Genomic DNA, 22676 nt, shown 5'->3' with positions numbered 1-22676 from the left:
ATTTTCTTCCAAGTCTGGGATTTTTAAAGGGAATGACTCAAGATTCTTGAGGCTTCATGGGGGCTCATGACTCAACTCAAGGCTCAAGCCTAACCATACTTTCTTGAGAGTAAGCCCCATTGAACAAAATAGGACTTACTTCTGAGTAGACCTGGTTAGGATTGTGCCCCAAGTCAAGCCACGTTGGATTTGCCCATCCCTGCTGTGCTGCTTGGTTTTCTGAGGAATTTAAGGTAATGAAACAGTTGAGATGATGGCTGGAGAGAACTCTTCACAAATATAATGAACATGAATGATAACTTCTTCACCTTTTTAAACTGTGAGCCCTTTTGGGACAGGGAACTACCTATTTATTTGATTTGTTCTCCAAACCACTTTATGAACTGTTTAAAAAGTGGTATTAAAAATTAATAATAATAATAGTAATAATAATACCTGTCAAATACATTTTGTTTTGTTCCACAAAGCATTTCAGTTATATTGATTATCCCTTGCTGAGTTCATTTGTTTTTACCCTACTTGATCTATGTTTTTTAATATGCAGTCACCGGTTATTTTAAATTATTTTAATTGTTATATTGCTGTATTTTATTTATTTTTTTCTGTGACTCACTTTGGGGCTCCTTTTATTTCTAAATAAAACTAAAGAGAACGACTATTTAACTGTTTATGAAGCAAAAACGTACATATGACTGTGAACAAAATATCTATTATTAAGGTGGAAGAAAATTGGCAAAACTGGTAAGAAGATGTATCATTGGGTGCTCTTCAGGGAGAAAAGCAGGATACACATTGAGTAAATAAGTAAATAAAATACAATACATGATTTTATATTTAATACTGTTGAGAAGAGAAGGGCCACAATCTGTACATGGTTTGTCTGAACCAAATTCATTGACTTGTTTGGAATTTAAGCAACATAACTATGGGCAGAAGTACATGCTACACAAGAAGAATTTCAGAATTTTTAGGCATCCAATCCCTAATATTGGCCCTGCAGAACAAGAAATACGGAGAGCAAGGGAGTCGTACCCACTCACTCTCTCATAGATCCAACCATGGCCAGCCCACTCATGAGACCAACTGAGGCTCTTGCCTCAGGCAGAGATTGGCATAGGGCACTCACTTTTGTCAGCCTACTTGCCTCCACTGCTCCTCTTCCTTTCTACTCCCTGGATTGCAAAAGGAAGAGGAGGATGGAATGGAAGTGTGGAGGAGGAAGGTGAGCACTGGTGAAAAAGGCTTGGGTCTAGCCCTTCATTTTCTCCACATTTACTCTTTCATTTGCCTTTCCTTCCTTTTCCAGAGAGTGGGCCAAACACAGGCTGGCACCTCAGGTGGGAGGAGCAGCATTTAGCCTGTGTCCTCAGGTCAGGAGGTCTTAGGCTAAATAAAAAAGGGTTCAACAAACTTTCAAAAGAGGATATGCAACCTAGTACAGGTCACAAACGCACATCCTGCATTTTGAATATCAGTTGCTTTGTTCACCTGTTCTGCACTTCTTGATTAATCATAGCAAGCTTGACAATGGCTGCACCAAGGCCTTTTGCCAAAGGCCACTCGTTCTTGCTGTGTTTCTTTTGAAAATCTGGGTGAATGAGCCATGTGTGCTACTGTCTCTATGGTAATGCTCAGATGTAAACAACAGATTGAAGATGCGGAACCTTATAAATACCTTTGGCATTTACATGCTACTTCAAGCTATTTAAATGACCACATGTCTGTTGGTTATCCAGCTTAGGAGTTTCCACGTACTGTAGAAGCTCAAGGCTGGCGTATTACTAAGAACCATTCCATAAATAGTTGTATTTGCTCTAGTAACTGCAAGCGTCAAAGGAAAACAGCATCATACAAGTTAAAAATAATCCATGCATATGTCATAATTCCTTGCAAATAGCAATGCAATCAAGAAACCTCTGTAATATCCAGTGGTGCCTACATGGAAGAAAATCAGGATATGGTTTCGCTTCTTCATTAGTTGGTTCTGATCTGAAAACAAAAAAATTGGTTCCTTCAAAGTGAATTTATAGTGTACATTCAAAAATGTGTGTATTAATTTTAAACATTGTGCCCCACTGTTTATTTAAATAAAACTTTTCTTGAAGTTTAAAATGTAATGCTAAATTAAAACATTTCTGTATAAGGTGGGTGCAATCTTATATATACTTATGGAGCTGTAATGGCCCAATCCTATCAAGGACTTATGGCAGTAGATCTCAGGATCCACTGATGTGGGCTCCATTGTGAAAGCTGCACCACTATCACTCACAAAGGAGCTGCTGGCTGAACTCATCAGCAGTGCCACCCATGTGCCAGACTCACCCAGACACTCTGCCAGCCCAGGTAAGGCAGTGGTAGGGGCAGATTCCAGATAGACCATGGGCAGTTTGAGGGAAGTTTGGGGTTGGGAGGGGAGGGCAGGGGTGTGGAGCAGGCTGGAGGGGGTGGATCTTGGTGGCAAAAAGCACATGCCAGATCCTAGTCCTCATTTTGCAGTCCAGCGCACCCCCTTCCTCTCCTCAGACTTCTTTCAGCTACATGGCACGGAAATGAAGAGACCCACTGGTGGTCAGAAGGCCTACCAAGGGATAAGTTCACAAAGTTTTCTATGTATCTCCCATTCTGGTCACACAACCTGGTCTATGGATCTGGTCACCCAACATCACAGCATGCTCACTCCATTAGGGTGGCTGTATGCTACAGCATGGCAGGGGATAGAATTGGGCTGTTAGTCTGACACTAAAGCAGCAGTCTCCAAACCACGGGACTGCTGTGTTACAAAAACAGCTTCTCCGCATGGTGAGGTGCTTACCATTCTGTCGCACCAGCTTATCTTTCCTGCTCATCACTCCAGGAACACATGCTGGGCAGCCACATCAACTGCCAGCAGATAGCAGATTTCAGATTTCCATGCAGAAGCAGCTGCTCAGTGCGTGTTTCTGGGTTGATTGGCAGGAAAGATAAGCTCTTGCAGCTGTGAGGGGTGCCCCATGAAGGTGGTCTCCTGGCAGGGTGCCGAGGGTCAGCTGGTTGGTCTCTTGGGATCCCCTGGGTAGATGTGTCCACCTCCCTGGGGTTCCCTGCAGGGGAAGCCTCAGACCGAGCCAGGGGGAGAGGGGTCACAACACCCTTCTCCTCCTCCCTGGCGACAGAACCTGAGGCCCATGGTCTTCAGGCAGAGGTTCCAGCACCAGCCTCCTGTCTTCCCTCTCCAGAACTGCCTGTCATCACAGGCTTCCCTGCTTTTATCCTCCCCAACCTCAGCTCCTCCTCTTCCTCCCTCTCTAGGCTTAAAGGGGCCCCGACCCTAGCCTGCTTCCCTCCTCTCTGATGGTTACTGGTGATCCTGCCCTGCTCACTGCTCCAGTCAGGTGAGCTCTGGGGGGACCGTCTCTCCCACCCAGCTGCCCTGCATCTCACCTGGTCAGCTGTCAAGGTGGCGGTGGCTCTGTGGCCAGGTGGTTCTGTCCCTGGCCCGCAGCCAGGTAAGGTGGGGTCGGACAAGGGCTTGACCCCTGACAGCAGTGCTGAACAGTAATCATTGCACCACACAAGAAAGATGTTTTTCGGTACTATGGAAGTGCAGCACTTACTCCTCAGAAAACCTCCTCACAACTCCCATAAATGAATTATGGGAACTGCTGTGACTTGAATTGCATACTCCCAGTTATGTGTTATAAGTTGTACGTTACATGTTGCGCCTCTGGTTTAGCACACCAGGCACCTTAAAGAAGGATTTGATTAATGGTTCTACTGGTATGTTGTTCACAGGCACTTACTCTGATAGTGTTTACAAAAGGTTGTGAAGACAAGAATTTAAAAAGTTAATGAATAAAAATGTATCTTATGATCTTTTACTATATTTTTATTAAACTAGAGACTGTACAGTTCTTAGGTAACAATTTGGTAGGTTATTTTTCAGGATCTGGCTTTGGGTAAAATCAGATAAAACTATAGTCAGACATCCCCCCCCCCCCCCAAAGGTTTACTCAGAGGTTCATAGAAAATTCCATAATTTTTGGCTTAAAACTTGCCCTCGATTTATCTTGTGAGACTTATAGGTGAGTATCTATGGCAGTGGTTCTCACCCATTTAGCATCAGGACCCGCTTTTTAGAATGTCAGGACCCACTGGAAGTGACCATGACTGGAAGTGACATCATCAAGCAAGAAAATTTTTAACACTCCTAGGCTGCAGTCCTACCCACACTTATCCAGGAGTCAGTCCCATTTACTATTATTGTTAAAATAGTATACATAGTAGCTTGTTAAAAGTACAGGTCTGTAACATTTCCCCAAATGCAGTCATACACCATGGTAGCATCAAGTCTAATATATTTAAAATAAAATATTGAAATGAATGGCGACCCACCCGAAATTGACTTGCGACCTACCTAGTGGGTTTCATCCCACAATTTGAAAAACACTGATCTATGGTATTTGCTGGTAGGGGCTGCATTCATTTTTCAACTTGCAGTACTAGAAGCACTAGGGAGCTTTTTAAAATCTCCTTCTAGCATACTCAGGGCACATTTGTTTTTCAGATTTTAGTATGCTTGCCACAGTAGCAATCTTTTCCTTGAGGTTGATGCTAGAAATCATGACCGGCTGCATTGTAATGATTCTTTACGGATTGTGCTGCTCTAACTATTGCACCTCTATAGTACAAATTCCATATAGTTTTGAATTTGGCGCCATTTTCTGTCTCATTTGTTGTTTGTTTTTGAATCAAGCTTTGTTTTCATGTTGTTTTAATTTGAAAAGAGTTAACTACCTAAGGATTAATGACAGCCTCTCTAATGCCCCTAAGAAACGAATTGGTACCACCAGTAATGCTATAACCCAGAAGAGAGCAAAAAGGCTTGGTAACAGGAAGGAATAAACGAACTGTTTTTCTTTCAGTTCAGCTGAGGTTGTCTGCAAGTTGAAGTCTCATTGCTGGAATTAAATCTCAACTCTATGAATGAAATCGGACACACCAAGGCGCAGGCTTCTGTCTCTATTGTTCAGTGGGTTGTGAGCTCCGATTAGGGCAGGCAGCTACCTACTACTTCATGAGCCTTAAAGCTGCCTCTGACACAGCTTGCCTGCCAATAACAGTTGTGCCAGGACCAATGTGCCTGTGCCAAGCCTGCCTGGGGAGTGTGTGTGTGTGTGCATAGAGAATTGGGACCTGTGGTAATAGGAAGCCATTCACATGGTCAAATTCCTTCAAATAAATGTTGAGTCTGAGTGTGTTTGCTTCAAACTGGTTGTATCACTGGGAGATGCTGCCCGTGCCTTTCAAAGTCTGCTGATGGGGCTGTATAGGATTACTGAAAAAGTGGGGGTCTGTTCAGCTTTGTCGCTTCCCACACCATTAGTTCTGGAGCTCTTTGTCCATATTGCTCCTCTCTCTGCTGTATCATGCCAGAATACAGTTTTGTTCAGGACAAAGTCTGGATGAGAAGGATACAGGAAGAGATTGTGTAAACTGGCCCTCCATTACTAAGATGATCCATTTCCTGAGGGTTGTTGTTGTTGTTGTTGTGTGTGTGTGTGTGTGTGTGTGTGTATGTACATGGACAGAGATATTGTGCCTTTCACAGCTCTAAGAACAGGCAGAAATCAATAGGTGCTGCTTTTTCTAATATGAATATGCAGTGATAGGAAAGAAAAAAACTATCTGAAGAGTTCATTTTGGTCAGATAAGCATATTATATTAACAAAGCAAAAGAAGAGGACACTGTTAGATTTGCTCAAAAATTGTATTGGAATAATATTTATAATGTTTATCTGCACGGATCAGTTTTTTACTTTAAAAAGAAAGAATGAGCTGAGGATGATAAATGACATTTTAAAGATACTAAAACAAGTACAGGAGTGTTATTAGGCAAAGACTGAGGACAAAAAATTGTCATAATTTATAAGAGTATTTTTTTAACCACAAGGAATAATATCAATGAAAGTATTTTTTTTTAACCTGTAGGAGTTTATGCCTTAAAAATGGGACGTTTGTGGTTTCTTTTTAAAAAAAATTAAAAATGTTTATTATTTAAGAAACCACAAGTTTTAGGCTGCAATCCTAACTGCACTTTCCTGGAAGTAAGTCCCACTGAACTCAATAGGACTTACTTCTTAGTAGACCTGCATAGGATTGTGCCCTTATTTGTTCACTTATTTTACATTTATTGAAAGAAATCTACAGTATTTTATTGAGTTTTACCAGATATTAAAAGTCACTGATTGTACCAATCAGTGATTGTAACAATCTGAGCAGAAATTTTTCTGTTTAGTCCATTTAATATATTGGTACTGCTGCAGCTATGGGCTATTAATGGTTTCCATCAGAGCCAGTGAGCTTAGAGGAGAAAGGATTCCCAAAAACTGAGTGGCTTCCCCATGTATCCAGGATATAAGCATTGTTTAGAGTGATGAGTGTCTGGACATGTGCATGGGAGTGCACATGCAGTCATGCAAAGCACTTATCTTCACATATGAGGGGAAGAAGAAAGACTTAAGTTCCCCACATTGCAGATCATTGAAAATCTTTTGAATCATAAAGAGCAAATGATAGCAAGTATAAATATATGTAGGCGCGCTTGCTTGTGCAGTGGTAAACTATTGTACAGTCTAGGAATGGTTAGTTTAGTTTATCATGCTGAAATGACTCCTTTTGGATTTATGAGCTAAGCGTACTCAAGGGTTTAGTGTCCTGACATCTCTTTAATTAGCAGTCTCCTGGATCTTTCACTAAGAAGACACTAAGCCAGTGGACTGCTGTCATACCTCGAGAGGTTTAGAAGATTGGAAAGCCACAGAGCAAGCCTACTGGACTATGCCGATGGGAGATACAGAATGTGCCACATACCATATTCCCCTTAGAAGCAAAGAAAGACTTTTGGCTGTGACTGCTGGTGCTTCAACAGTGATGCAGGTCTAAACAAAAAAAGCTATCAAGGAAGAGCAAGCAAAATGGGTGGGATAAATAAGGACGATGTTGAGAAATATCTGGAAAACAACCCTCAATTTGCCAAGGAGTTCTACGACCGAAAGCTGCGACTGGAAGCAGTGGGGAGTGTCTTCAGTGTCAGTCCTGGAGATGTGAAGGATGGAATCTCCTTCAAGGAGATGACAAAGTTGGAGGAATGTCATCTGCTTTTTGAGTTGATGACAGAAATCCAGGAAGAAGCAAGCTCTATGGAAAAAATAGTACATAAAGTGTTGCAAAGGTTGGCACAGTTGCTGGAAGCGGACCGGTGTAGCATGTTTATCTGCCGATCGCGCAATGGTATTCCGGAGATGGCTAGCAGGCTCTTAGATGTCACCCCTAAATCCACGTTTGAGGACAATCTTGTGCCTCCTGAGAGAGAAGTTGTTTTTCCCCTGGACATTGGGATAGTGGGGTGGGTTGCTCATACCAAGAAGCTATTTAACATCCCAGACGTTAGAAAGGTAAGTGAGAAAACTTTTCTGGATTTGTGGGATGGGTAAAGGCCCTTCTTCAAAGTCATACAGCATACAGGACTGAATGGAGAGACAGCAGAATCATCCCTTCCAGAGACAATCCCATATAGATGGAAATGAGGAGGGAGGGAGGGAGGGAGGGTTGTAGGAGCCAGTAAATCTGGAAGCCATAAATCAAGTGCAGGAAATTAGCACATTCCCAGATTCTGTCTTTATCATGTAAAGAAGTCAATATAAGCCTGGGAGGATGGCAACTTTTATAAAGCTCATTAGGAGTGCTAGCAATGCGTAAATTTCTAATCCCATCTTCTCAGAGCCATAGTCAAGCTATAGGGTTGGCAAGGTGCAGTTGAATACATTTTTCATTAATTTCAACAGAGCAGGAACATTTCTGGACAGACTCTCTTTTTGATAATTTGCTATCTTGGTTCAGGGAGCCATCCATTTACAAGGAAGGAAATGAGCAGAGATGGAATTAGGCCCTAATAAATCAGATCCAACTTTGGATTCAAAGCATTCTCAAGTTCAGGGCTTCAGTTCATGGAGTGAACACAATGTACAAAGAACTGTACATGTTAACAGATCAACAATTAAGTAAAGACTATACCGTATACAGATTATATGTGTATTGAAAATGTGAACAGAGTGTTATGTCTGCATCAAACCAAGGAAATATCAAAAAAGGGTCAGGGTAATACCCTAATAACTAGGTCTGGCCCTTCCATGAGGCCAACTGAAGCATTTGCCTCAGGTAGCCAATTGGTGCATGTATGCACTGCTGAAACAGAGACGTCTGCGTTGGCTCGGTCATGTCGTGAGAATGGATGATGGCCGGATCCCAAAGGATCTCCTCTATGGAGAACTCGTGCAGGTCTACCTAGAGGTAGACCACAGCTGCATTACAAGGATATGTGTAAGAGGGATCTGAAGGCCTTAGGAGTGGACCGCAACAAGTGGGAAACCCTGGCCACTGAGCGGCCCGCTTGGAGGCAGGCTGTGCAGCATGGCCTTTCCCAGTTTGAAGAGACACTTGGCCAACAGTCTGAGGCAAAGAGGCAAAGAAGGAAGGCCCATAGCCAGGGAGACAGACCAGGGACAGACTGCACATGCTCCCGGTGTGGAAGGGATTGTCACTCCCGAATTGGCCTTTTCAGCCACACTAGATGCTGTTCCAGAACCACCATTCAGAGCACGAAACCATAGTCTCTCGAGACTGAAGGTTGCCAAAAAAAAAAAAATGTCTGTCAGCTTGCCTCCACTGCTGCTGCACCTCCCCCCACTCCCTGAATAGGAAAGGATGAGGGGGACAGAAAGGAAGAGGAAATGTGGAGGACAGGAGAGTGCTGAGCTAGAATGTTGGAGCATGGAAGGAGGAGAGGCTGATACATCATTTGGCAAGGAGGGGGGTAGCATTTGGCATGCTGCCTCTGGTGTCAGGAGGTCTTAGATAATTTCTGCACATAGTACAGAGAGTTCTCTGAAATGTACACAGAAAATATCTAGAATCAAATATTTATTGAATATATTGAATCATATTTATGATTTCGACACAGTGCAAACTTCTCTAAAAGGAATACCAAGAAAACACTTGTTAAAACTGTTACAAAATATACACATTCCAAATGAACATCTTATAAAAGCATATACACATTCTATGTTTTCACATATATACACTATATAATATACTGTTGAGAGTTGTCAACCCCTCAGAAATAACCACATGAAAATCCTTTTAAAGTGTGATAATTAGAAGTGTTTGAAAATAGTGTTATTCACTTTACTCAGAAGTAAGCCCATTGTGTTCCGTAAGACTTAGGCTATAATCCTATCTTACTCACAGGAAGCAAACACCTCTCGTGATAATACATGGCTTCAGAGCTGCATTATTTTTAAATTCCAATGTAACTCCTGCACTGAGATATTTCTGAACCCAGTGAGCTTAGGTGCAACTACTCTGTTTTAGGTCAGGCTGTTAATGGGTCACAAGGTATGCAGGCCTGTTGCAGCCCCACTTACAACCACTTTAATTTTGAGCAGTCCTATAGATTTTAATTAATTACTCTAAAAAATGAGTCAGAGTTTGCAACAGATCAGAGATGATCTTTGAGGGAGGCAAGTCGGGCAACTACATCAGGTTACAGGTTTCAGATGCCATTCAGGGTGGCGGAATGGGACACAGACAGAGATGATTCATGGGATCCAATCCACTGCTGTGTTCTTGAATAGCTCTCATTCATTTCAGCAAGGCTGGCACAGGGAAACTTTTCCAGTGGAATGTGCCCTGTATCGAATAAGAGTTGGAAGAGGGAATACCAAACTGACCTGTTTCCACCCCAAACGCAGGCTGCTTAGTAACAGGCTTATGTTGGCTTCATTTTGGGCTATCCTCCCAATGACAAATGTAGAATACGGAAAAATATTTGATCATGACATCCGAAATCAGGCAACAGAACCCACCAGGCGCAATATTTTGTGATTGCTTATTTTGTATCCGTGTTATGTGACAAGCAATCGTTGACTTTCTGCCTAGTCGCCACCAACAAGAGCACTTGGTGAATAATCCTTTTAAATTCACAAGGCAGATTACAGGAGAAAAGATCAAGAGGATCAAGAAAGATGTGCATCTCATCAGTCCCTGTTCCACTGCAATATGTTTGAGTCCTCAAATTTAAAAAAGCTACTATATACTTGGCTCCAACCATATTTGCATACTTTAAAGTGTAAAAAACACCAGAGGCACACTCCAGTTTAATTATCTCGTTTTTAATATTTTAAAAACGTTTTTAACTTTGATTGGTAGTTCTTTATACCCTAATTCATTATACATCAAGAGGGGTACTAGTTCAGGTATACTCTGTGTATTGTAGCACAGCCCCCATTTCTGTTGAGAGTCATCCTTCAGTTGCTCTGACGAATTGTTTTCTGTCAGTAAGTGCGCTATTCAAAGACAAAAAGATTTTGCTGGTCTCCACTGTTGTAAAAAATTATAAATTTGGTTTTAAAAATAAGATGATAGCTTTAATGCAGTGTTTATATTGAATTTTACATCATTCACAACAACTTTGGGAGTCAAATGCGGATCATACTGTTTTTGTTGAAGACTTCTCATTGACTGTCATATGGGGGATCAGTATTTGGCCCTATAACTGTACTCTGGCATTCCTCATTACCATAATTGTAAAAGGTAAAAACATCCCATCTCAGACACAGTCAAGTCCACAGAATTTGTCTCTGTCAAGCAAAACTCTTATTGATGTCACTGGGAAGTTGACCCAAGGGAGGGCTGCAAATCTGGGCCTTTACTCAATAACACATCCACTTCTATGAGTTAATTATATTAGGAGTCATTAGGGTCACTTCTTAAAAGGTCCATGCAAGTCATATAGAATGTGAGAGTATGTGTGGAGTGTTTTCATATATTTCTGTGCTGGAATATCATAAAAATGTTCATTCACAAGGTAATCCTAGGATTGTGTTTTGAAGTGTCTGTGGACAAAGGGGATAATGCAATGGGTGAATATTTATTCCTGGAGTATTCTATCATTTTAAGAACAGTCGTTTTCAAATTTTTCACTTTATCCATTTGAAATTGGCAGCCACTGATAAACCCCTGTTTTAACAAAGATTCCTGTGGTACTTTTATTAGACTAACAGTTATTGTGGCAAAGCATTCATAGACTAGGGTCCTCTTCCATCAGTTGTGTTCTGTAGCTGTTTGTACCCAGATACCCATCTTTGGGTAAATGACTATTGCTGGGTTCATTTTTATAAATCAACAATCCATGTACACTGCACACAAATTGCCCCTGCCATGAATGAATTGTGTGAATTATTGGCCAAAAGTACACACTAATAATGAATGTACCCAGGTACTATAAGATATGACCTGATACAGTTTAATATTGGTTATTATTATCTTTAGTAATTGACAGCCCAATCCTATGCCTATCTACTCAGAAGTAAGTCCCACTGAAGTCAATGGGGCTTACTCCCAGGAAAGTGTGCATAGGATTGCAGCCTGAATCACTAGCAATGAGTGAGGCAATGTCCTTTTTCCTTGCTACCTTGTGAACTTAAAAGCAAACAATAGCACGGCCATACCCCTACATCAATATTGTTCTGATTGCTGTGAAGTATTTAATATAAAGCAGCCAGGGTGCAGTCTTGTGGTGATCTAAGCTGATCTTGTGGTGGCAGGATTTTAAATACAAGCATTCATTACTTCAAGCTAGACATAGTATTAGGCCTTGTTCGGAATGTGGAAAGCAGAAATCAAATATCAACTCCCAATATGATGTATATTTTTAGAGCAGGGGTCTCCAAACCCCGGCCAAGGGGCCAGATGCGGCCCCCAGCGAGCCTCTATCTGGCCTGCGGCCAGCCTCTTGTCCCCTGAAAGCCTCTGGCCCACTTGACTGAACATGACAGAGCTGTGCTCTGATTGCATCTGGAGGGTGTTCTGAGGGCAGGAGAGGCTGAGTGAATGAGCCCACTCATTCATTTATTCATTCAACTAAGTTCCATCTCTAATTTATTTATTCAAATTTTATATTTAAATTTTTTTCCTGCCCTCAACACTGCATCAGATATTTCATGCGGCCCTCTGGCCAAAAAGTTTGGAGACCCCTGTTCTAGAGTATTATAATTACATATTAAAATAGTAATTAAAATGATATTCCACACCGTTTACAAGTGATTTACAATATTAAAGTCTAATAAAATCAGCAATAAATACTATAAATGTAATATTAATTTAATATAAAACATTAATATGAGCTGCAAATCATTCTGACTTTGATTAAATTTGTCAGGCTTGTTGAAAGAGAGTATGCTTTCCAGTTTGTTTTTTTGCCTTTAACGGATGCCTCGCAGGGAGAGATGCAGTGTGTTCAGGTTTCTTCCTGGCACTGAAGATGCAGGAATGAATGGAAAGTTGCCCCTGGTGAATTTCTGCCAGCCATGCAGCTTTCAAGATGCATAGCTTCAGCACCTCTAAGCAACAAAAGAGTGGTGGGGTTGAATATCACTTAAAAATGGAGACATTCCCCTCTGGAGCTGGTCATTCCAGGATTATCTTCTTAAGATCTGGAAAAGTGCCAATAAACGTGAGGAAGCAACTCACCCTGACTAATGGTTCAGAAGATTAAAGCAAAGGGGAAGATCCAGACCTTCATTAATTAGCTTAGAAGTAGCATCTGTCCCCTTCCCCCAACAGGGGGGATTAGCAGGAAAACAGACCTGTTGATCACAGGAGCTAAGAGTGTTTAATCCAGGATTTAATAGTGGCAAGAAACAAAAATGCAACAAGTATTCCCACTGACCCAACGAGAGGGTTGATCAAATGGGTCAAATTAGCTTTTGAATTAGTTGTAATTCATTTTTACAAAGTAAGTAAATGAACCCAATATGCTTGTATTGTACTTCTCTGGATTATTTTATACAAGAACCTTCAGATTAGTGCCACATAATAGCACAGCTTTATTGCTAGTGAAATGATTTCCCCTTTATCATTTTCCTTTGTATACCATTTTCTGAGTGTGCAGGTAAATACAGTACACTCGGTCCCCAAGATACTTACTGGTTCAATTCCAGAGGTCTATTTGAAACTTGGAACATATATTGGTCTCAACAGGCAGTTCTTTTCAGTCTATTCTATTGCACTTTCGCAAAAGCACCACAACAGACTGATTGTCCCTGTGTGAAAAATGCTGTTGTGGCCATTCATTACTCAGGAGTCAGCTGAAATTGGGGAGGAGTGACATGCCTAGAGCCACCAAGTGAGTTTGTGACTGAGGCAAGATTTAAACCAGGAAGTCCTGATTTGCAGCTCATTCTCTGAGCCACTATCTTGCAAGCAGCTGTTCAGGTGTAAATATTTCATCAGAACAGGCCTTTATGGTATGACATGTTTTGTGGTATAAAACAGGCATTCATTCATTTAATGAATTTTTATCCTGCCTTTCTTCCAATGACACTCAAGGTACCTTACAATTTAAAAATATATATAAAAACAGTAAAACATTAAAAACAATAAAACACAGTGGATCACAATAACAATTTAAAAGTTTAATTAAAACAGTAGTCAGTCAGTGAAAGCTATCCTAAACAAAAATGTCTTAAGCACCCACTGATAGGTCTCCAAAGAGGTACCAGATCTTAGTTCCAAAGGGAGAAAGTTTCACAAACAAGGTTCCACCACCAAGAAGGCCCTATTCCTCAGTGCCATTCCACTCACCTCCAAAATGGCAGAATAGTTAAAAGGCCCCCTTCCAGTGACCTCAAAGCATGTGTCAGATTATATGGAAGGAGGCAGTTTAAAGACCTTCTTGGTCTTTAATTAGAAGTCTTTAATCTAGGTCTTTAAATTAGGAAAAGAAAAAAAAGAGATATGATATTTGCATATTAAATATATATATCTTCAGTGCCAACTTTACTATAGAGCTTCTACTTGGCTAGTATTAAATCTGCCCAACATATTGTCCTCCCATTTCACCTTCCTGCCTCAGCACTAAATAATAAGCAATTTTTAGATGTGAACTAGTCTAGTTAATCTGTTATAGCCTGGGTGCTGTTTTAGCTTTTTAGAATTTCTGAGTGCTCTAGTTAGCACTCTATTTGGATGTTTGGAAGCTGAAAATCCTGGAAAGCTGGAAAGATTTTAAATACATATTTAAATATGACACTAATATGATATGGAAGTGCTGCATATTTTTCAGTCTGTGATCTCTTTTAATTGCTGCAAGCTACCACCACCTCCATTTCCTTGCCTATCTGGTTGCTTAGAAAAGCAGCCAGGTGAGCAAGGAGAGAAAAGGGGGTGAAGTGCAGCAATCCAAAGACTGCCCCCTTCCCTTGAGCTCTGACACCACCTCCTTTCTCCATAGCATCCTGACTGAAATAAAAAGAATGACTGGAGCACACTGGGATTTCCCAATAATGCTCTGCTTATCCTATTCATTTCAAACTGGATGGTGTAGAGAAAGGAGCTGGTGCCAGACTTCAAGAGAAGGAAGTGGAGAGGTTCTGGATTGCCATGCTCCACTTTAGCAGCTGGGTGTGCCAGAGTGAGGACAATGAAGAGGCAATGGTGGCAGTAGCTTTCTTCCTTTCTCTAACAGTGCTAGAAGACAAGGTGGACTGCCACTGCCCCATCCTCTTCCTGCTCACTCTCAGAGAGCAAGGAGCTGATTGGAGAGCTCTCTGAAGCTGTTCAATAGACTGCAGGCCAGAAGCATCAGTGGGCAGACAGTGGGGGGGGGGGGGTTCAGAGTAACACCCCCACTCTCTGCTCAAAATACTGCTTCAGTTGGCCTCATTGCTAGGCTGCCCCTGGCTTAGAGGTTGGCTTTTCCAACAGATGTTGGCTGTTCAAAAGAGAGAGGGTTGTCACTTCCCTAAGTGGCACAGTATTATAATGAGGTCTATCTGCCGAAGGGCAAATCTTCAACAGATCTTTGGAGGCTTGAAGGGGATTATGAGAGCAGTGATGGGAAGGGAGATTCCAAGGAACAAGGTCAGAGTTGTTAAGATAAGTAACAGAGGAGGGATTTGTGCCTGCTCCTATATTAGAACTGCATCTTCTTGACCATCACAAAGAATGTGATGGTCACAAAACTTGTGAACAGAAAGCAAGGCCAGGGAGAGAGTTTAACTGTGAAATGGGGCTAATGATAATACTTGCCATCTATATCAATGTGCAAAGTACTTCACATATACAGTATTACTATCATCTGCCATATTGCAGTTGGGGAGCAGAGGCTGTGTTTATGTGGCATGCCTAAGAGTACTGAATGAGTTGCAAAGGCAAGATCCATAACAGGGAAGCCCAGATTTGCAGCTCAGTCACTTAGGGGCAGTACTACACCAGCTCCAAAAATAATTATTAGTACAGTGCTCGTGATAGCTGAAGGAAATTTTCTTCCCCAAGAGTTAAAGTCGGGGTACAATCCCTTTTATAGCCAAGAGGTGCTTGTTACTCTGAGAGTATGTAAGAATTAGCCGTTCTCAGGTTAATCCAGCCCCCGGGTTTTTTGTACATGAGGTACTGATTTGGGTGTGTGCCTTCTGATGGAAAAACCTCCTATGTGAATGGGTGATTCTGTTGTGTCTCTGTTTTGGAATGCATTGCGTGGTGTTGTCCCAGCAGATGCAGAGGCAAATTACCCGCCTGTCAATGGAGACTAGGGTGGCTAGTCCTTAGGGATTGACTGGAGTTCTTCAAGAATCAGCATCTATCTCCCAGTGGCTACTGAAGCAATTCTGGAGTCTTTCTTGGGGCCCAGTCCTATTGAGGGCCTGTGCTGGTGGAATGCATGTTCCTCCAGAGCGGGTTGTTACAAAAGCACTGTAAAGCGCTTTGTGACAGTGCAAGGCCCAGGTGCACCCATGGGAAAACTAGAGCCTTACTATTGGCACTGGGGGTTATTGAGAGGTCTGCCAGAGCATGTATGTACAGTGCAGGTACATGGGAGGGGGGAGGATGGAGTTCATCAGGGTGGTGAGAGGGCAGAACAGGGCAGTTATGGGAGCAGGGTGGAAGGATTCGGCGTGGGAGAAGGCAAGATCGGTTATACCAGCACACATCCTATCCAAACCCCCTTCCTGGGCCTGATCCACCTGCACAGATCAACGTGGACTTGCACTAGCAATATTGCTGGCACAAGTCTGAGTTAACCCATTGCCTGGGGCAAGGAGACAAATGTCCCTTTACTTCAAGGAGACCTCCAACAGTCAAAAATCCCCTGTGGGATACAGCAGAAACCACCCCAGTGCCACTGCATCACCCCACGGGGATTTAAATAGGATTGGGATGTTAATCGGGGCTTCCTTAATGATGCACCATCATGCTGGGAGGTGGGGCTGGGAGATCTCCACAGTTTCATTCAGAGGTGGCAACCCAGAGGATTGGATGGAGGCAAGATCAGAGCAGTAGATCCTTTAGAGACACAGAGAAGTTCTCGGAGTCACAGAATTATCTATGAGTATATGGCAGGGGTGCCCAAACCCCGGCCCTGGGGCCACTTGCGGCCCTTGAGGACTCCCAATGCGGCCCTCAGGGAGCCGCCGGTCTCCAATGAGCCTCTGGCCCTCCAGAGATGTGTTGGAGTCTGCACTGGCCCGATACAATTGCTCTCAGCATGAGGGCGACTGTTTGACCTCTTGCGTGAGCTGTGGGATGAGGGCTCCCTCCACTGCTTGCTGTTTCATGTCTGTGATGCAACAGTGGCAGTGAAGGAAAGAGTGGCCTTGCTTTGTGCCAGGACTTTTAAAGGCCTGGAGCTATTGCAAGACCTTCATTCATTCATATAAGTCCATCTTTAATATATTCATTTATGTACATTTATGTAAATTTTATTCAAATTTTAAATGTAAATTAATTCTTTTTTTCTCTGGCCCCCAACACAGTGTCAGAGAGATGATGTGGCCCTCCTGCCAAAAACTTTGGACACCCCTGGTATATGGGATACTTTGGACTCTCCAAACCCTTTAATTATTTCTTTATTTCTCAAGGGGCACTACCAGTTCTCTCAGAGCACACTAGTGTACCCTAGCACAACATTTGGAAATTCATCGTTTAGTATTTATTTACACGATGCATAGTATTCAAATCACTTCACACAACTTGCTTCAGTAATCCTTCCAGCAGCCCCATAGTGCTAGACCATAATTATTATCCCCGCTATTGCAAATGGAAGGGCTGAAGCTGACAGAATTACAATTCGCCTAAAGTCACCTGAGGTAATACTTGAACTGGACATTTCTCAGCTCAGAGAAAATGTGCCACATTTCCCCCCCATTGTGCCACACAATCTGTACATTCATGTTATGCTAACATCACCTGGGATGCTCAAAGCTTTGCCGGGGTTCATTGTCCCAGGTTGTCCAGGGACATTGAAAGGCAGGTGAGATAGTCAGCAGAGCAGCTGGTGGGTGTGGGACACTGTTCTGCATCTATCCTCAACTTCAAGCAGCCACTACATTAGCAGGTTGCAGCTTCATGTTAGATGGCCATCCCACATAAAGGTATCATAATGTAGACATGTCTCCTGGCAGCTACCACATGTCTAGTGTAAAGGGATGTCTTTTGGGATGGTGAGATTGTGGGTTGACCACATCTGGGCTAAACTGTGTTTAGGGTCAAGTGGTTATAATTATCATTTTTTTAAAAATCATTTATATTTCAGTAATAAAAATAATCAGTAATCAGTAAAAAATCATATATATGTGCCTTCTGTGAGCTTCTCTCTCTGCTTACCACCTGCTGAACCTAAATAAACAGATACAGTACTCCAGAATAATGTATCTCCTATACTCTCTTCTCACCCTGTAAGAAGAGCAAAGAGCAAGATGAAGTGGAGAGCATGAAATAATATATTTAATGACCAACTGAACGGAGAGCAAGATGAAGTGGAGAGCATGAAATAATATATTTAATGACCAACTGAACGGAGAGAATGAGCAACTGTTGTGAGCAATTTTGTTGGTGCCAAGAATGCCTCTTCCAACCATTTTAATAAGGATAGCTGTAAAGGGGGATAAAAGTATTCATCTTTTCAAAAAAATATTGCCATGACTTTGAATAGGTTTTATTTGAGCTTTTACATTACAGTAGCTTTGCAGCAATACAGCTTCACTGTTTGTGTGAACTTCACACAAACACTTAAAAGCCTGAAAGGTGTTTCGATTACTGTTCTTCTGGGATATGCTTAAAATGTGAACAAAAATAATAATAATCTGTTCCTTCCAGCAGAATGAGAATTATTTGTATTTCGGGAGGTCTATAGTGGGTAGAATGGGAATCCAAACTACTATCTTTTGTTTTCCTGGGCAAAACAGCATGCATTCTGTTGACTGTTTTTATTTACACTTATGTTGCCCAACTCAGAAGTAAAAAGAAATAGAAACAGGCTAAGCTTTTCAACTGCAGTTCATAAGAGGGCTTAACATCTTGATGCTAGGAGCAGCTGGTACCCTGCTCTCCACTTCAGTCTCTTTTGCTGGGGAATTAGGAGGAGTTAGTTCACAGCCATCACCCAAAGCTAGAAAGTCAGACAAAAGCAAGCTACCTTTGGAAGACCTCGCTCCCAGGATAACAGAAAGCATCAAATTCATGGAGATTTTCCTTAAAAACAACCAATAGCAGAATGCAGGCAGCCTGATAGATGTGGCAACCTGCTCCCTCGCAAGTGAACTGAGACCAGGCAGATGAACAATAAAGTTTATTAAATGACTGAAAAAATCAAAACAATGGAGGGGAAATAATAATAATAATTATTGTTGTTGTTGTTGTTGTTGTTGTTGTTGTTGTTGTTGTTGTTGTTATTAACAACAACAACAACAACAACAGTCTGTGTTAATACAAAGTGGTTTACAGAGAAAAATACAAATATACAATACACAAAGCGATTTACAGAGAAAAAAACAACAACTAATGGCTCCCTGTCCCAAAAGGGCTCACAATCTAAAAGGATGCAAAAGAACACCAGCAGACAGCCACTAGAAAAGACAGTGCTGGGGTGAGGAGGGCCAGTTACTCTTGCCCCTCTAAATAAAAGAAGAGCACCCACTTAAAAAGTGCCTCTTACCCAGTTAGCAGAGGTTAGCAGATGTGGTCAAAATACAAGGATTCAACCAATATACAAAAGGGGAAAAAAAGCAGAAGGAAGAGGCAGCAAGTACTGGCAATGTTAAAATGACCTACTTAGTTAAATAACTTCTTAATTCAGACAGTAGTGGTCTGTGAATTCAAACAGGACTGGTGCATGGTTAATGTCAGGGTCATCTTATACGTCACATCACAAAATTAATGTTTAACTCCCTTTGTTTGTAAATGAAGCCAGTTAGTATACAAGTGAAAGCAGAATCTAAGCAGGATACTCATAAATTCTTACACATTTAAGAATGTATCATTTATCACTTCTGTAGCAAGGGACAAAATACCTTTACAGTTCTGAAATAATTTGTCCTTTTCATGCATAGTAACAGCCAACACACATCACTGTAAGAGAAGGGGCAACAACTGCTGTACTTAAAAGGCCTAGAAGCAATGAGTCAAGAAGTGGACATGGGCATAAAATGGTGAGCAATACCAACTGTCCATATGCAGTTATGGCAGGTGTGACTCCTTTTCCAATTGTGGTGAGTGTTGGTTGCTAAGCGTGGGAAAAGGACAAGATAAAGATAGGAATTGATGCTATGTCTGTTGAAGGATCCAAAATGCAAGGAAGAACCGTGCTATTGCTCAAATGCCCTTTCAAGGGTGTTTGGAATGCTCTTTCTTGAGTGACAGCTTGCAGGTTCCCCCCAAACAGCCCATAATCATCTCCAGCCTTTAAACAACTCCACAGTACCTGTCCCACAGCCCAATCCTATCCTTCCCTCCCCACCCACTGGTGCACCAGGACCAAAAAGGCACGTGTTGTATCCAGCACGGTGAGGAGGGGGCGGAGCAGAAGGGAAAGGGAATTTAAATTCCCCCTCCACAATGGGTCTACTCAGACCTGTGCCAGTGATTCTGCTGGTGCAAGTCCAAGGAGAAATACGGGAGGGGGAGGCCGCTGCTGGACAGGATAGGAACCAGCATGTGCAATTGCTACCAGATCCACCCCCTTAGATGCCTCCCCATCCCCTGTTCATTCCCATCCCACCCTCCCCCCACCCCTCTTGCTTCTCTCACTGGCTTATCTGCTCTGGCGGGTGCCCAGTGATGTGGCGACATACTATGTAGCACCTGCCAGAGTGCACTTTATGGCTGCTTTGCAGCAGCCAGCACTAGCAGAACACATGTTCCACTATCGGGGCAGCCCCATAGGATTGGGCTGCCAGACCGCCACCTAAAGCCTGCAAAGTGGTTCAGAAGAAGATGGATAGGCAGATGACTCACATTATTGTATTGGCAACCTTCAGTCTCGAAAGACTATGGTATCGCGCTCTGAAAGGTGGTTCTGGCACAGCGTCTAGTGTGGCTGAAAAGGCCAATCCGGGAGTGACAATCCCTTCCACACCGGGAGCAAGTGCAGTCTGTCCCTGGTCTGTCTCCCTGGCTATGGGCCTTCCTTCTTTGCCTCTTAGCCTCAGACTGTTGGCAAAGTGTCTCTTCAAACTGGGAAAGGCCATGCTGCACAGCCTGCCTCCAAGCGGGCCGCTCAGAGGCCAGGGTTTCCCACTTGTTGAGGTCCATCCCTAAGGCCTTCAGATCCCTCTTGCAGATGTCCTTGTATCGCAGCTGTGGTCTACCTGTAGGGCGCTTTCCTTGCACGAGTTCTCCATAGAGGAGATCCTTTGGGATCCGGCCATCATCCATTCTCACGACATGACCAAGCCAACGCAGGCGTCTCTGTTTCAGCAGTGAATACATGCTAGGGATTCCAGCACGTTCCAGGACTCACATTATTATATTCATTATATTGCACTATGTGGTGATATAGCTGCTCCAGGTTGAGCATTGTGGAATAGAAATGTAAACTCAGAATGAAATCTAAGTTTCTCAGACACCTTGTTAAAAGACAAATCATAGCTTTTCATTTTGATTGTAAGATTTTCAGGCGCATCATAACAAGGCCTTTGCAATAATTAAAAAATAATCTAATTGCCTACTGTTTTAGAAACTAGATTCCATTAAGAGCAATCAAAGTTTTGTCCAAAAAGTTGTTGGCAACTAATAAAAGACTTTCACGCAGACATTTGTGCACAGACTATTAGTACAGTATTAGCATGCTTTTCTGACATGTCCAGAGGACAAAATTCAAAACTCCGTGCACATCATTCATCTCCCATGGGGAGAGAAATGTACACGCAGTTCCCATTGGGCCAGGCTTCAAAGAGTGTCAGGAAGGAAAATTTATGTCCATCTTTTGGTTCATGTGACTGCCTCTTCCCCTCCTCATATGACCGTCCTTCTAATACTGTTCATAAGCTGAGTGTATGTTCGTTTGCACAAGTACAAAAATTTTGTTTTGACAGTAAATAGTAGCTGAATTGTGCATGCGCATCCACAGATGTGTGCAAACACTTTATTATTTATTTACAGTATTTTTAAACATATATACACAACTTTTCTCCCTCTAGGGCCACATGCGGCCCTCGAGGTCTCTCAATGTGGCCCTCAGGGAGCCCCCCAGTCTCCAATGAGCCTCTGGCCCTCCGGAAATTTGTTGGAGCCTGCACTGGCCCGTTATAACTGCTCTCTGCGTGAGGGCAACTGTTTGACCTGTCATGTGAGCTGTGGGATGAGGGCTCCCTCCACTGCTTGCTGTTTCACACCCGTGATGCAGTAGCGGCAGCAAAGGAAAGGCCAGCCTTGAGCTATTGCCCTCAGGAGCCTCCAGGGAGTCTCTGTTAAGAGTAAGATATCCTTGGTCTAATCCAAAAGGGTTTTTCTTATATTCTTATGAATCACTAGATACTTGCATTTATATAAAGGACTTTTATCTGTTCAGACTATTACCTGTTTTTGGAATGCATATGTTGGTGATGTTTTAAGTAACCTGTGCAAGATCTCTGTGGCTTGTGAAGAGAATATTGGCAGCTAACAGATAATGTGACTTAAAAAGCAAAAATACATCACAGTAACATAAGCCTGTGTGCCAATTGTATTCACTTGAAAAAGAGTCTTAGCAAAAGAGTCAGGAAGGCTAACTCTGTGCTTTATATATGCTGTATAATAAGGATAGGATTAATGTCATTCCTGCGACAGCGATGAAGCTAACTCATCTGTCTGCAACAAGATCATAACACTTCTGCAAGTCCAGTATTACATCGCTGGACTTAGCAGTTGCTGGACCTTTTAGCCTTCTTGAATGAGGAAAGTCCATATATGTGTCTGGCTTACTAAAATTAATTCTATCCACGAGAGATTTATTTCTGGGCTTGTGTCTGAGCCCTGAATTCAATGAGTTATGAGTTTAGTCAATGCCTAAACTCAATGCCTAAACTCAAAGGAATGTTGCCTTTCCTATTATGTTTGGGAGTTATTTCTGCCACATTCATTATTCCAGGTGAATTTACAATGTTCATGCTAATAGCGTATTGCCAATATGACTCAGATTGTATAACCCTTTGTCAATATGGGGATGTCTCACTGCGTTGTGCTTGAAGATAAAGAGAGAGTCACATGTTGGGCCTGTTATTTTGTACTGACTGGGTACAGGATGCTGTCATCTTGTGCTTTGGAATTTGCGCCTTGGAATGTTAAGTAATCTGAAATTTGATAATTTTATTTATAATTTGATA

General features: G+C 42.3%; 1 protein-coding gene across 2 annotated transcripts in view; it reads left to right on the top strand.

The window, feature by feature from the left end:
- Positions 1–6953: 6953 nt before the first annotated feature.
- The window catches only part of PDE6C (phosphodiesterase 6C), a 53581-nt gene continuing 37858 nt past the window's right edge, over positions 6954–22676 (top strand). For both annotated transcript variants that reach the window (XM_066619993.1, XM_066619992.1), the window contains exon 1: positions 6954–7433. In XM_066619993.1, the coding sequence (XP_066476090.1) occupies positions 6954–7433 (480 nt within the window). The remainder of the gene's footprint in view (positions 7434–22676) is intronic.

This window comes from Tiliqua scincoides, chromosome 3 (genome assembly GCF_035046505.1).
Source record: "Tiliqua scincoides isolate rTilSci1 chromosome 3, rTilSci1.hap2, whole genome shotgun sequence".
Lineage (NCBI taxonomy): Eukaryota > Metazoa > Chordata > Lepidosauria > Squamata > Scincidae > Tiliqua > Tiliqua scincoides.
The sequence above is the reverse complement of the archived record's forward strand: the minus strand, read 5'-3'. Positions and strand labels throughout refer to the sequence as shown.